General features: G+C 33.0%; 1 protein-coding gene across 1 annotated transcript; it reads left to right on the top strand.

The window, feature by feature from the left end:
- Positions 1 to 874: 874 nt before the first annotated feature.
- Positions 875 to 1546, top strand: LOC139153839 (uncharacterized protein PF3D7_1120000-like). The gene has a single exon (XM_070728260.1). It carries the CDS (start codon positions 875 to 877, stop codon positions 1544 to 1546), a length of 672 nt encoding a protein of 223 aa, XP_070584361.1.
- Positions 1547 to 15279: the final 13733 nt, after the last annotated feature.

Genomic DNA, 15279 nt, shown 5'->3' with positions numbered 1-15279 from the left:
GAATTGGACTGCATTAATTTTTATATTTGCAATACAACTATTTTCATATACTTTTTTACATCTCTCTGCGGATTGTGGATTTTGGACTTGTTTTTTGGACCTATTTTCTTCCTTTTTTACCTAATAGAAGACTGAGAAATAAGACAGAGCACTTTGGGAAAAATAAAACTTGCCCTTTTTTATTTGCCACTTTTTCCATTTAGAAAACACTTTTATATTTTTACCCCTTTTCATACATTATAAATATTTTCAAAATCATTGCCAACCTTTTTATTCCCAAATTAGTATTTTTTTACATTATTTTTCTTTCTACATATAATTACATAATTTTAAACCCTTAAATCTTTTCTCCTCTTTTCTATTTTTCTCTTCTATATTTTATTTGGATTGTTTTTCTTTTTTAAAAAAAATTATTTTAGTTAAATTTGATATTTAAAATGTGTTAGAGTTTTGTTTTCCCCTCTCTCCACCTGGTGTATCCCCCTAATTTTATAATATATTTTAGTTCTTATTTTATAGTTAACTGTATTTTTAGGAATATTATTAAGTACATTGTTTAATATTTGGCTTAGTGTATTTTTTTTAAAAAAAAATTATTGTCATAGTTTTCTTTTTATTCTTTAATTATACAGTATTTCTCTTTTTATTCTTTCTTCTTTATTATTATCCTTTTTCTTTCATTATTTTTTATTTTATTATTTTTAAATTTTCCTACCCCCTAAGATATATAGTCTACTTTTTGTTTATTTTTCCTTTTCCTTTCTCATTTGATATTTTTCATATTGTCCATAAATATTACTTTAATTACAAAGTAAAATAAAGTTATACTAAGATATTGCATAATATTGCATAATATATTGTAAACTTCTGAGGTATGAAAGGTTCCTACAAGGCTCAAAGTGTGACTTCTGTTACAACAACAACAACTCAAAAACAAACATCCACTCCAACTCCAACTCCAACCCCCACTCCAAAGATATCTCCAACATCATCTCCTCTACAACAAAGAACAATAATAACAATGTTAGCCAAGGAAAAAGAAAAGCAACCGGCAGAATCAAACCTTCAGACTATTCAAGATACACTAGCAATTATTCAAGACTTCATGCAGAAAATGCAAACACAAACAAAAATCCAACTGGATACAAATAAAGAAGAAGTGAAAAAATATTTTGAAGAAATGAAGCAAGAGATGAAAAATGAAATGGGTACTTTGAAAACTGAGCTCAAGAAGGAGATCGGTGAACTTAAAAAAACTGAAATTGGTGAAGTCAAAAGGAGCATAAATGAGATGGATGTAAATATGAAAGTTATACAACAGAACTTACAAGAAAACGAAAAAAGAATAAAAGCAATGGAAGATAAAGTCCATGATATAGGACAAAAGGTGGAAGAATACGAAGAACATAATTATGCGACTTGCAGAGGCTTTGACGAAGCAATAACTAACCTTGAACTTCAATCCGCATCACATGGTCTGAGATTTCAAAACATTGAGGAAGAGAAGGATGAAGATCTATCCGCAAAGATGGCAGAGATAATATGAGAAATTCTACAAGCAGACCCACAAGAACTTATAAGAGAGATAGATGAAATTTATAGAGTCCAAACGGGCTATGTAGGGCGACATAACCTACCAAGAGAAGTCCACATCAAGTTTTCAAGAAGAGTAATCAAAGATGACATCTTAAAACAGGTGAGAAACCAGACTTGGAAATACAAAGGGAAAGATATTACAATTCTGAAACAAGTTCCAAAGAGGGTAAGAGAAAGCAGAAGAGAGTACTATTTTCTTACAAGCATCTTAATCAAAAAGAATATATTTTTTCGATGGCTAGTGCCAGAAGGGCTTTCTCTGACTTGGCAAGCAATGAGAGTTAAGATAGAGAGTGTGGATGACGCAAGAGCTTTTTTCGCACAAAGTGGACTGAACAAGACTGACCAACTACAGATAGAACTTAAGGATAAAGGAGAAGAACAGGGGGTCACCAGTAAGGAGAGGGGAGAACTGCAAGATGTTAAAAAGAAGCAACCACAAACTCAACAAGAATGGGTGTTAGATAGTAGATTGCGTGAACCGAGCAAAGCCCATGGGGAAAACAGATTCGTGTAGCAACTGGCATACTAACATAACAATGGCGAGGATTCATTTAGCAATGGTGGTGGGAAAGATGGCAAAGTGGGGCTCAGTTCCCTTAACCAATGTCTCACTTAGTGAAGGAAATGTTATTTATTTATTTATTTATTTATTACTTAGATTTGTATGCCGCCCCTCTCCGAAGACTGTTGGTCAGAGGAGCGTCGGGAGAGTTTTGCGCAGGTGGAAGGTGTTGTGAGTATTCCCTGTCAGCCTCAGGAAGTGTCTGATTCAGAAGAGGACGAAGAGACAGAAGCTTTAATATACAATGATACCCCGTCTTACAAACCCCTCATACAAACTTTTCAAGATACAAATCTGGGGTTTAAGATTTTTTTGCCTCACAAAAATATGGAATCACAAAAACACAGAAGTCCAGAGGTGGGGTTTTGAGGACTACAAATAGAAATGTCACATGACTTGAAAATCTTTTCAGTCAATGTTAATGGTCTGAACAACCCCAGGAAAAAAATCAAATATTGGCTAAACTTAGGAAACAAAAAGCACAAATAAAATTTTTACAGGAAGTCCATATTAAAAAATCAAAAAGGAGCCTCCTTAATAATTCAAAATTGGGGAAACTTTATACTAGTTTAGCAAATAAAAAAAGAGGCGTAACAATGTACATCGACAAAACAATTGAATCAAAACAAATTTACAGTGATAGTGAAGGCAGAATTTTAATGGTACAATTAGACCTAAATATGAAACCTCTTGTAATTATTTCAATATATGCACCAAATGACAACCAAAAACAACTTTATAAAGAATTGCATGACAAAATAATTGAGCTACAATTAGATATAGAACCAAAACCTCTCGTTATTATATCAATATACACACCAAAAGCAATTTTATAAGGAATTACACGATAAGATAATTGAGTTATCAATAGAAAACATGATAATAGTTGGTGATTTTAATGCAATCACAGACAGTCAAATGGATTATACAGGGAGGAAGAGGGGAAAGAGGGAAAAAAGCAATGTTACCAACAACTTTTTGGAAAATGAGTACAGAACTATTATTAAAAGATATATGGCATGAATACCATCCACAAAATAAACAATGTACTTATTATTCTAACCCCCACAAAATCTGGACTAGGATTGATATGGTATGAGCACCAGCATACACAATGGAAAAGATCAGAGATATTGAAATTGAAACTAATAGCTGGGCAGACCATAATCCATTAGTCATTATTGGAAAGGTAAGAGAAAAATAAATAACTGGTCAATGAATAGAAACATATTACGTGACCCTGAATATAAAGAATGGATAGAGAAAGAATTGGAGGCCTTTTTCAAAATAAATAAAAACAATGACACTACGCCACAAAACCTTTGGGATGCAACAAAGGCATATATACGTGGGCTAACAATTTCTTATATGGCAAAAAAGAATAAAGAGAAGAAGTTGCAATATCAAGGGTTAGAGGATGAATTGAAAAAATTAGAATTAGAAATGCAAAAAGATGAACATGATGATAAAGTTAAAAATCAGAGAGATGTATTAAAACACAAAATAAGGTTGATAGAACAAGAATCAATGGTAGAACAAATAAAAACAGCAAAACAAGAATATTTTGAACATGCAAATAAACTAGGAAGATGGTTGGCATATAAACTCAGGAAAGAAAGAGAAAACAAAATTATCAAAAAATTAATAGATAGCAAAGGTGTAATAAGACATAGAATAGATGAAAAATGAAATAGCATTAGAATTTTATAGGAAACTATATGGAAAAGAAGAAATAAAAGAAGATTTAATTTTTGATTATTTAAGTGGTATAGATTTACCGGCATTAATGGAAGATCAACAACAAAAATTAAACAAACCTATCACAGAAATAGAATTACGGCAATCTATTTAAAAACAGAAAAATAATAAAGCTACTGGTCCAGATGCGATACCAACAGAATTTTATAAATTAGACATTGAAATACTTTTTTCAAATATGTTAGAAATATTTAATCAAATAATAGCAGATGGTAAATTACCAAAAACATGGACAGAAACTTTAATAACATTAATACATAAAGTGGGAACTGAGAAGGAAAAAATTGAAAATTACAGACTGATATCATTGTTAAATGTAAATTATAAAATCTTTATATCAATATTTGCTACTGTTGTGGTTAGCTCCTGCACCAAGGAATGTGGATGTGGAGGAGACATTCACATGCTGCAGGCCTGTTTTGCTCCCTGTGGAATCTGCTGATGAAGGCTCCTCTGACCAAGAAGACATGAGTGACAGGGAGGAGGAGAGTTTGGCAGACAGCTCAGAAGGAGATCAATTATCTGTCTCCTCCTTGGATTCGGAACAAGAGTTAATGATACAGCCACACATGTGGAGAGCGATGAATAGGAAGCAACAACTGAGAGATTATTATAAAAGAAAATGAGGCCACTTGTGGTTGGGTGGGGCTGTGGTAATTAATGAGGCTGCTATAAATAGCAGCGTGTGGGTTTGGCCATTGTAGAGGATTATCTGATCATTTTGTTTCGTGCCTGTATTACTGACTTCGGCCTTTGTGTGTTGATTTTTCCCTGCTTTGAAACTAAAGCAGAGCAAAGTGTGTTTCACTTCGTGAAAGAAGAAGGACTGTGAATTGCCTCACAGCTGCAAGCTAAGTATCTAAGAACTGATAAGGGACTTGTACAAATTACCAGGTTGTTTGGAGACGAGTGCTCTTTGCTATACAAAAAGAGTGCTTAGTTTGAATTTTCATTATAAAGAACATTGTTTTGAATTTTCAAACGTGTGTGTGTCTGAAATTTGTACCTTTGAATTTTCAGGAGGATTCTACCAGAGAGCCTGACAGAACAGCTACTAGGTTTAAAAACATTATAAATGGAATAATACATAAAGACCAGAATGGATTTTTACCAGGTAGACAAATTAAAAATAACCTAAGAACAATAATAAATACCTTAGAATATTATGAACAACATCCTGAAAAACAAGTGTCACATATATTCTTAGATGCCAAAAAAAGCATTTGATAATGTAAATTGGACCTTTATGAAAATACCATTAAATAAGATGAATGTGGGAACTAAATTTTTCAATATAATTGATGCCATATAGTCTAATCAATCAGCTAGAAATATAATAAATAACGAGCAAACAGGAAAATTAGAAATACAAAGAGGAGTGAGACAAGGATGTCCAATATCACCATTATTATTTATTTTAACATTAGAGGTATTACTAATAAAAATAAGAGCAGAAAAGGAAATAAAAGGGTTGAAGATTAAAAAAGAAACATATAAAGTCCAAGCCTTTGTGGATGATGTAGTTTTTATAATAGAGGATTCTCTAATATCAATTCTAAAGTTAATAGATTTAATAGAAGAATATGGGAAAGTTGCAGGTTTGAAAATTAACAAGGAAAAGACGCAGATACTTCCAAAAAGTATGACAGAGTCACAGACAAAATATCTCGAAAATTTAACAAACATGAAAGTAGCAAGAAAGGTGAAATACCTGGGCATATGGATTACCTCCAAAGCTACATCTTTAAAAAATGATAATTATATAAAATTGTTAGGACAAATTAAAAAGGAATTGGGAGTATGGATCAATTTACAGCTATCTCTAGTTGGAAGAATCTCCACAATTAAAATGAATATCCTCCCTAAAATATTATTTCTTTTCCAAGTTATTCCAATCAATCCTGGACCAATTTTTTTAAAGAATTAAATAGAATTACAAAAAAATTCATATGGCAGGGTAAGAAACCAAGAATAAATCAAAGTTCGTTAGAAGACCGTAAAGAAAGAGGAGGCCTTGGCCTCCCTAATTGGAAGTTATATTATCAAGCCACCGCTTTAACATGGATAAAAGAATGGTTAACCCTTGAAAATCAAAGATTACTTAACCTAGAGGGCCATGATTTAATGCTAGGCTGGCATACCTTTATATGGTATGAAAAATTTAAAATTCACTCATACTTTAAAAGTAATATCTCACCAGCACTCTATATAGCGGGATCATATTCTCCCTCTTCCTGCTTATTATACCTCTAGCTATGCAGCCAAGCATCCTACTTGCTTTCCCTACAGCCTGACTGCACTGTTCACCCATTTTGAGACTGTCAGAAATCACTACCCCAAATCCTTCTCTTCTGAAGTTTTTGCTAACACAGAACTGCCAATGCAATACTCAGATTAAGGATTCCTTTTCCCCAAGTGCATTATTTTACATTTGAAAACATTAAACTGCAGTTTCCATTGCTTTGACCACTTATCTAGTAAAGCTAAATCATTTCCCATATTACAGACGCCTCCAGGAATATCAATCCTATTGCACACTTTAGAGTCATCGGCAAATAGGCAAACCTTCCCTACCAAACCTTCCCGAATATCACTCACAAACATATTAAAAAGAATAGGACCCAGAACAGACCCTTGTGGCACACCGCTTGTAACCTGTCTCTGCTCAGAATACTCACCATTAACAATAACTCTCTGATGTCTATGCTTCAGCCAGCTGCAAATCCATTGAACTATCCAGAGATTAAGACCAATCTTCACTAATTTATCTATCAGCTCTTTATGTGGAACCGTATCAAAGGCTTTGCTGAAGTCCAGATAGGCAATATCCACGCACCACCTTGATCCAACACCTTTGTGACATAGTCAAAGAAATCAATGAGATTAGTCTGACATGATTTCCCTTCAGTAAAGCCATGCTGATTTGGGTCCAATAAGTTATTGTTTTAGGTGCTAATTTATCCTCTTTTTGAGTAGAGTCTCCATCATTTTAACTATAACTGATGTCAAGCTAACTGGCCTGTAGTTACCAGCTTCTTCTCTACTGCCCTTCTTGTGGATAGGCACAACACTGGCCATTCTCCAATCCTCAGGAACATCTCCTGTTAACAGGGATTGGTTAAACAAATCAGTCAGGGGGGTAGCAATGGCATATCTGAGTTCTTTAAGAACTCTGGGGTGGATGCCATCTGGACCCATTGCCTTTATTTATCTTTAAAAGATGGTAAGATATGGAAATATAGAGATTTATTGGACAATCAATTAAAATTAAGAACGAAACAAGAATTGCATGAGATAGCTGTTGATATAGATTGGTGGCAGTATGTACAGATTAACTCTGGATATCAAAAAGATGCTAGAACTTTTATTTTTAAAAAAGATAATAACATTCTTGGGAAATGATTGATTCTAAACCAAGGGAAATTAATTGGGAAATTATATATATACTTAATAAATTATAAAATGATAGGCTGGATATTGAAAGACAACATGATTAGTTGGTGCAAAAATTTTGGAAAAGAAATAAATTTGGAAACATGGGAAAAGGTATGGATATACAACTGGAAAATAACAAAATCAATTTCTTTTAAAGAAAATCAAATTAAGATGTTTTACAGATGGCATCTTCCACCAGATAGGATCTCAAAGATGTTTCCTAATACTTCTCCTATTTGTTGGAAATGTAAAAAAGAAATCGGTATATATTTTCACATATGGTGGACCTGCCCTAAAGCCAAGATTTACTAGAACAAGGTAGAAAAATGGTTAAAGGAAATAACGAATAACAAGATTAAAAAGACCCCAGAATTCTTTCTACTGGGCATTTGTGATACCAAATATAAAAAAGAAATATATTATTTAATAATTCGTATCTTAGTAGCGGCAAGAATTACATTTGCGCAAAAATGGAAAGAAAAGGAAATACCAAAAGACGAAGATGTATTTAAAAAATTATGGAATATGCAGAATTAGATATGATGACGAGACGGTTAAATAATCAAATGGAAACAGAGTTCTATAAAAGTGTATAATTGGTGGAATATTAAAAAAAGATTATGAATAATATATAAATACATTTTATAACATTTGAACTTATTAAATTGAATAAATGATATATTGAAATTTTAAGGATAAGTTATTAACTTTATTAATGGATTTCAAATATTTTAATCATAAGGTAAAGGTTGAAATAAATTGATTAACTGACTTTAATTATTTTAATTATATTGTTAAAATAGAAATAAAGAAGTAGATTTCAAATTGTGTAATCATACAGTACAGTAGTATATTAAGAAATTCTAAGTTTAATTTTTTTTTCTGTTTAATTAATTTATTTTAATTATTTTTTTGAACAATTTTTATTGATTTTTAAAAATATAAGACAAACAAAACAAACCACATTTAACATGTATAGGAGCTACCATTGCTCCTCTTATTATAGAAGTCTTCTTAATACAAAAATGAAAAAACTAATTCTATTTAGATCAATACAGAAAAGTTAACTTATCAATAAAATATCTATTTGTATTCAATACTAACATAAAAAATATGCAATTTCAAATATTTTCTATTAATTATACAATTGTGGTTAGTATAATTAAACTCAATTAATAACAATCAAGTTATTCATCAAATATATTATATTCAACATTATGCATTTGCTATTTCATACTTTATTTTATTGTCATCATTAATATTTGGGTGTTTTTTTTAAATTCTACCATTCATACACTTTTTCCCAAGTTTTATAAAATTCAGATTCCACTTGGTTATTTAACCTTCTCATCCTCATATCCAATTCTGCACATTCCATAATCTTCCTAAAAATCTCTTCGTCTTTTGGAGTTTCCTTTTCTTTCCATTTCATGCGAATACTATTCTTGCAGCTACTAATATATGAATTGTTAAATAATATACTTCTTTTTTATATTTAATATTAGTGATGCCTAATAAAAAAAAATTCTGGAGTCTTCCTAATTTCCTTACTTGTAATTTCTTTCAGACATTTTTCTACCTTATTCCAATACACCTTAGATTTTGGGCATGTCCACCAAGCATGAAAGTATGTGCCAATTTCCTTTTTGCATTTCCAACACATAGGAGAGGCACTAGGAAACATCTTTGAAATCCTGTTTGGTGGAAGATGCCATCTATAAAACATTTTAATTTGATTCTCTTTGAAAGAAGTTGATCTAGTTATCTTCCAGTTATATAGCCAAACCTTTTATCATGTATCTAAATTTATTTCTTTTCCAATATTTTTACACCAACTGATCATATTCAATATCCAACCTATCATCTTGTAGTTTATTAAATATTTATATAACTTCCCGATCAATTTTCCTTGATTTTGAGTTCGTAATTTCCCAATTACATTATTATCCTTCTTGAATATAAATATTCTCGTGTCTTTTTGATATCTAGAGTTAATCTGGGCGTACTGCCACCAGTCTATTTCCACCCCTGATTCTTGCAATTCTTGCTTTGTTTTCAATTTTAGTTGATTATCAAGTAAATCTCTATATTTCCATATTTTACCTTCTTTTAACAAATTCGGATGTGTTATTGCTTCAATCGGTGAAATCCAATCTGGCATTACTAAAAAATGGGTTTTTAAAATCTCTTTCCAAACATCTATTAATGCCTTTCTAATTATATTCCTATTAAAATATGAATGTGTTTTTGACTTTTTGTACCATACAAAGGCATGCCAGCCTAACATTAAATCATGGCCTTCTAAATTTAATAGTCTTCTATCTTCCAAGGTTATCCATTCTTTTATCCATAATAGTGCCGCGGCTTGGTAATATAACATCCAATTTGGTAAGGAAAGTCCTCCTCTCTCCTTCCGATCTTCTAGTGAACTTTGTTTTATTCTTGGTTTCTTACCTTGCCATATAAATTTTTTAGTAGTCTTAGTTAATTCTTTTAAAAAATTCCCTCCTGGGTTTATTGGAATTACCTGAAATAAGAATAATACTTGAGGGAGAATATTCATTTTAATTGTAGAAATTCTTCCTACTAAAGATAACTGTAAATTATTCCATATTTCCAAATCTTTTTTAATTTGACCTAATAGCTTTATATAATTATCATTTTTCAAAGACATAACTTTTGCAGAAATCCAAATGCCTAGATATTTTACTTTTTTTGTTATTTTCATATTTGTTAATTTTTCTAGTTGTTTTTCTGTAAATCTGTAAATCTGTCATGTTTTTCACAAGGATTTGTGTCTTTTCCTTGTTAATTTTCAAGCCATCTACTTTTCCATATTCTTCTATTAATTTTAATATTGATGTCAATGGATCTTCTATTATGAAGACCACATCGTCTGCAAAGGCTTGGACTTTGTAGATTTCTTTTTTAATTTTCAAGCCTTTTATATCCTTTTCTGTTCTTATTTTTATTAATAATGTTTCTAATGTTAGGATAAATAATAATGGTGATATAGGACATCCTTGTCTAACTCCCCTTTGTATTTCTAATCTTTCAGTTTATTCATTGTTTATTATAATTTTTGCTGATTGGTTAGGATAAATCGCATCTATAATATTAAAAAATTTAGTTCCTACATTCATCTTATTTAATTGTATTTTCATAAAGGTCCAATCTACATCTATTAATGCCTTTTTTGCATCAAGAAATATAAGTGCCATTTGTTTTTCAGGGTGTTGTTCATAGTATTCTAAAGTATTTATAATTGTCCTCAAATTATTTTTAATTTGTCTACCTGGTAGAAATCCATTCTGGTCTTCATGTATCATTTCATTTATAATGTTTTTAAGTCTACATGCATATATTGTTATGAAAATTTTATAGTCTACATTTAATAATGAAATTGGTCTATAATTCCCATTTTTTTCCTTTTCTGTTCCCTCTTTGTGTATTAATGTTTTTAAAGTTTCTGACCATGTTCTATGTAATATACTATCCGCTATTATGTTATTAAATATCTCTAACATGTTGGAAAAAAGTATTTCATTGTCTAACTTGTAAAATTCTGCAGGTATTGCATCAGGGCCAGTGGCTTTATTATTTTTCTGGTTTTAATGGATTGTTGTAATTCTAATGTTGTAAAAGGATTATTAAGTTTTTGTTGCTGGTTTTCAGTTAATATTGGTAGATCTATAGTATTTAAATAGTCTGCAATCACCTCTTTTATTTCTTCTTTCCCATACAATTTCCTATAAAAGTCTAATATTATTTCCTTCTTTTCGTCCATTTTATGTCTTATTACTTCATCCCCATCTATCAATTTTTTAAAATAATTTTAGATTCTCTTTCCTTCCTTAATTTATATGCCAGCCATCTTCCTGGTTTGTTTGCATATTCCAAATATTCTTGTTTCGCTCTTTTTATTTTTTCCACGAGTTGTTTTTGTTTTATTAACTTTATTTTATGTTTTAATATATCCCTCTGGTTTTTAACTTTATCATCTTGTTCATTTTGTTGCATTTCTAATTCTAATGTTTTTAATTCATCCTGTAATTTTTGGTATTGTATCTTTTTCTCTTTATTTTTCCTAGCTGTATAAGAAATTATTAAGCCCCAGATATATGCCTTTGTTGTATCCCAAAGATTTTGTGGGGTTGTATTGTTGTTTTTATTTATTTTAAAAAAGAGTTCCAATTCTTTTCCAATCCACTCTTTATATTCAGGGTCACACAAGATGCCCCTATTCATGTACCAATTATTAATTTTTTGCCTACCTTTCCAATATATTACTAATGGACTATGATCTGCCCAACTATTGGTTTCTATTTCAATATCCTTAATCCTTTCCATTGTGTATGCTGGTGCTCATACCATATCAATCCTAGTCCAGATTTTGTGGGGGTTAGAATAAAAAGTACATTCTTTATTTTGTGGATGGTATTCACGCCCTATATCTTTTAATAATAGTTCTGTACTCATTTTCCAAAAAGTTGTTGGTAACATTGCTTTTTTCCCTCTTTCCCTTCTTCCTCCCTATGTAATCCATTTGACTGTCTGAGATTGCATTAAAATCACCAACTATTATCATGTTTTCTATTGATAACTCAATTATCTTATCGTGTAATTCCTTATAAAATTGCTTTTGGTGTGTATATTGATATAATAACGAGAGGTTTTGGTTCTATATCTAATTGTACAATCAAAATTCTACCTTCGGAGTCACTATAAACTTGCAGGGATTCCCATGCACTGCCCAAGCTGGCATCCATTGTCTGAAGGATGCAGGGAGGGCAGGTGGAGGATGAGTGGCCTGAGTCGGCAAACAAGTAAGGGAAGCAGCAGCCAGAGACAGTGATAGGGATGTCTGTTGCTCAAGTCTTGCACTTGTAGGCTCACTGTTCTGAATTGGCTTTGCCATCTCCTTGCAGGCAGGAACACAGTTCAAATTGCCGAAGGCAGACCCCAAAAGAGTTGAGCTAATCCAGAGAGATGTGCATCCACCCATCATTTGCTTGCTCTTCATCTCCCAACCAGGAGCCACTCTTTCTCCAGTGGGCACTCTTTTGGCCGGCAGAGACAGAGACCAAGCGAGATGCAGGTACACACATACCTCACAGGATGGGCTCAGTTGCTTTGAGCTGCCTCCAGCAGCATTTTGAAATATGCTCCTGCCTGCAAGGAGACAGCAAGCCAGGGATCAATGTTCACCTCCTCTTCCTTGCAGGCAGAAGTGTGTTTGAAACTGCTGTAGGCAGAGCCCAGAGAAGACGAGCTGGTCACGCATGGTGTGCGCGCATCCACCTCTCATTTACTCTCGCTCTCCTGGTCAAAAGAGTGTCCATTACAAAAAGAGCAGTTCACAGCATGTCCCCTTCCCTTTTCCGGGAAAGTAATTCAGGAATGAATCTGCTTCTTGCTTTTAACATACTACTTAGATACATAATTTGACTTAAATAAGGGAAATAAGAAGGGAAATAAAAGAATGGGGATTGAAATGTATTAATTAAGTTGCACAATTATTCTAACAATAAAGAGCCTACAAAAATGCAATCAGGGCCCATATTCCTTAACATACTCTGCCTTATTGGGTAAATGCAGGGCTGAAACTCTACCGGTTCAGCCGGTAGGCATGAACTGTTAGCAACAAATATTTCCGGTTTTCCGAACTGGTAGTAAAAATGCTTTTAAAAAGTTTTTAAAAAGTTTTCTACGATGGTGCAGATTATTATTATTATTTATTATTATTTATTAGATTTGTATGCCGCCCCTCTCCGTAAACTCGGGGTGGCTCACAGCAATAATAAAAACAATGTACAGTAACAAATCGAATATTTTAAAATATCTAAAATTATCTAAAAAATATCTAAAATATCTAAAAATATCTAAAAATGATCACATCTGATGAACCTTTCTTTTACTTTTTAAAAAGCATTTTTACTACCTATTCCCCGAAGCTGGTAGTAAAAAAAAGAGTTTTTTTTAAAAAAAATCCTGACTCAGCTATTTGACAATCAGCTGAGAGGGGGGTTGTAGGAACCTTTTTGAAAAACCCTTTTTAAAGCATTTTTTAAACTACTATTCTCTGGAACTGTGACTCTGTGAGCTTTTTGCTTGTTGTGTAGCTTCTGCATTGTGTGTGAGTCAGTTATGTAGCTTTTGTATTATTTTTATGCAATGTATAATAGTTTTTGAGCTCTCTGTGACTCTATGAAGTTCCTGCTTGTTGCAGGGGTCTTTTTGTGTGAAGCCAGTTGCTTTTGCATTGTTTATTTATTTGTTTGTTTGTTTGTTTTGTCACATATATAATGATAGTATACAAAGATATAATATTTATATACATGATACTAGTAAAAGAGAGATATTAAGACAGGGGATGGATGGCACTCTGATGTACTTATGCATGCCCCTTACTGACCTCTTAGGAATCTGGAGAGGTCAGCAGTGGATAATCTAAGACTAAAGTTTTGGGGGTTAGGTGATGATACCACATGCACCAACTACTCGGTTACTAAAGTCGTATTTCCTGCAGTCAGGTTTAGAGAGGTCTACTTTAAGTTTGTATCTGTTGTGTACTCGTGTGTTGTTGTGGTTGAAGCTGAAGTAGACATTGACAGGAAGAATATTGTAGCAGATGAATTTGTGGCTTTTGTGTTATTTGTGTGCGAAGTGTGAAAGTTGGCTTTTGAGTCACTTGTCACATGACCACGACCACCAAGCCATGACCACCCAGGTCACATGACCATCGAGCCACACACTAAGCCATGACCAATAGCGCATTGCACCCAGTACGGCTAGGGTCACAAGTTCTGGTAGCGGAAATTGAGATGTGCATGCATTTTTGTGCCCCCTTCGTGCCTTCGTCCTTGCACAGAAGCAAAGAAATTGTCAAAAATCCACAAAATCTCACTTGAAAGAATGTCCTCACACAAGATTTTACTTGCTGCACATGCACAGAAGCCAAATCTTGCACTGACCGGCTTGTGCATGGCCACCAGACAGGTGCGTGCCTGCAATGGTCCCGGAGAGCGCATTGGTAGCGGATGGTATGTGCAACCACTGCTTGGCCATGACCATGAAACCATAACCCCAGAACCAATAGGGAATTTTTTTAGATTTCACCACTTGGTAAATGATTTAAGTAAATTTATTTTCATTAGCATTTTGATTTCTTTTTGTAATTTCAGTAATTTTGTAGAAATGTCCTGAAATTGTTCCCCCTTCCTCTTTAAAAATTCTAATTAAAAACATCTTGTACCTTGGACTTTTTAGCCTTACTCAGCCTTTTGTTTTTTCTTGACTAAAAATATCAAATCATTCCTATATCTTCTCCCCATCTTACCAGTTACAGTAAACAGACAAAACAGTGATAGTGTACTGAATTTCCTTTATGACAAGTATTTGCACACTTGAGTCTTGAAAACTCAGTATGACAAGGAGCGAGTTCCATCTGCAGCTACTTTTCTGGCCTTCACACTTGCTACTAGATGTAAGCCCACTGTAAGCTTAGTGGGCCTCAAGTTGGTTCCCAATTGCTATGTGATGGGTTGCTTCCATCACAAGTTCAAAGGAAGAGGTATTCTGGTTATTTGGTACACAACATGATTTTCAAGGAGTTCTAGCAACCAGAAAGGAATGAAACAAGCTGATATCTGTTCCTTCTTCTTATATATTGGTGTTCCAATTAAATTTCTGATATTCTTGAAGCATCTTGGTGGTGGGATTCAAATGTTTTTGCTACTGGTGTATATAATGGTGTGGCTTGGTGGGCATGGCAAGGGAAGGATACTGTAAAATCTCAATTCCCTCCCCACTCCAGGGGAAGGTTACTGCAAAATCCCCATTTCCTCCCAATCAAAATTTCCACTATCGGTTCTCCAGAACTAGTAAGAACCATCTGAATCCCATCTCTGATTTCTTTTTCACTA

The sequence above is a fragment of the Erythrolamprus reginae genome, chromosome Z, assembly GCF_031021105.1.
Source record: "Erythrolamprus reginae isolate rEryReg1 chromosome Z, rEryReg1.hap1, whole genome shotgun sequence".
NCBI lineage: Eukaryota > Metazoa > Chordata > Lepidosauria > Squamata > Dipsadidae > Erythrolamprus > Erythrolamprus reginae.
The sequence above is the reverse complement of the archived record's forward strand: the minus strand, read 5'-3'. Positions and strand labels throughout refer to the sequence as shown.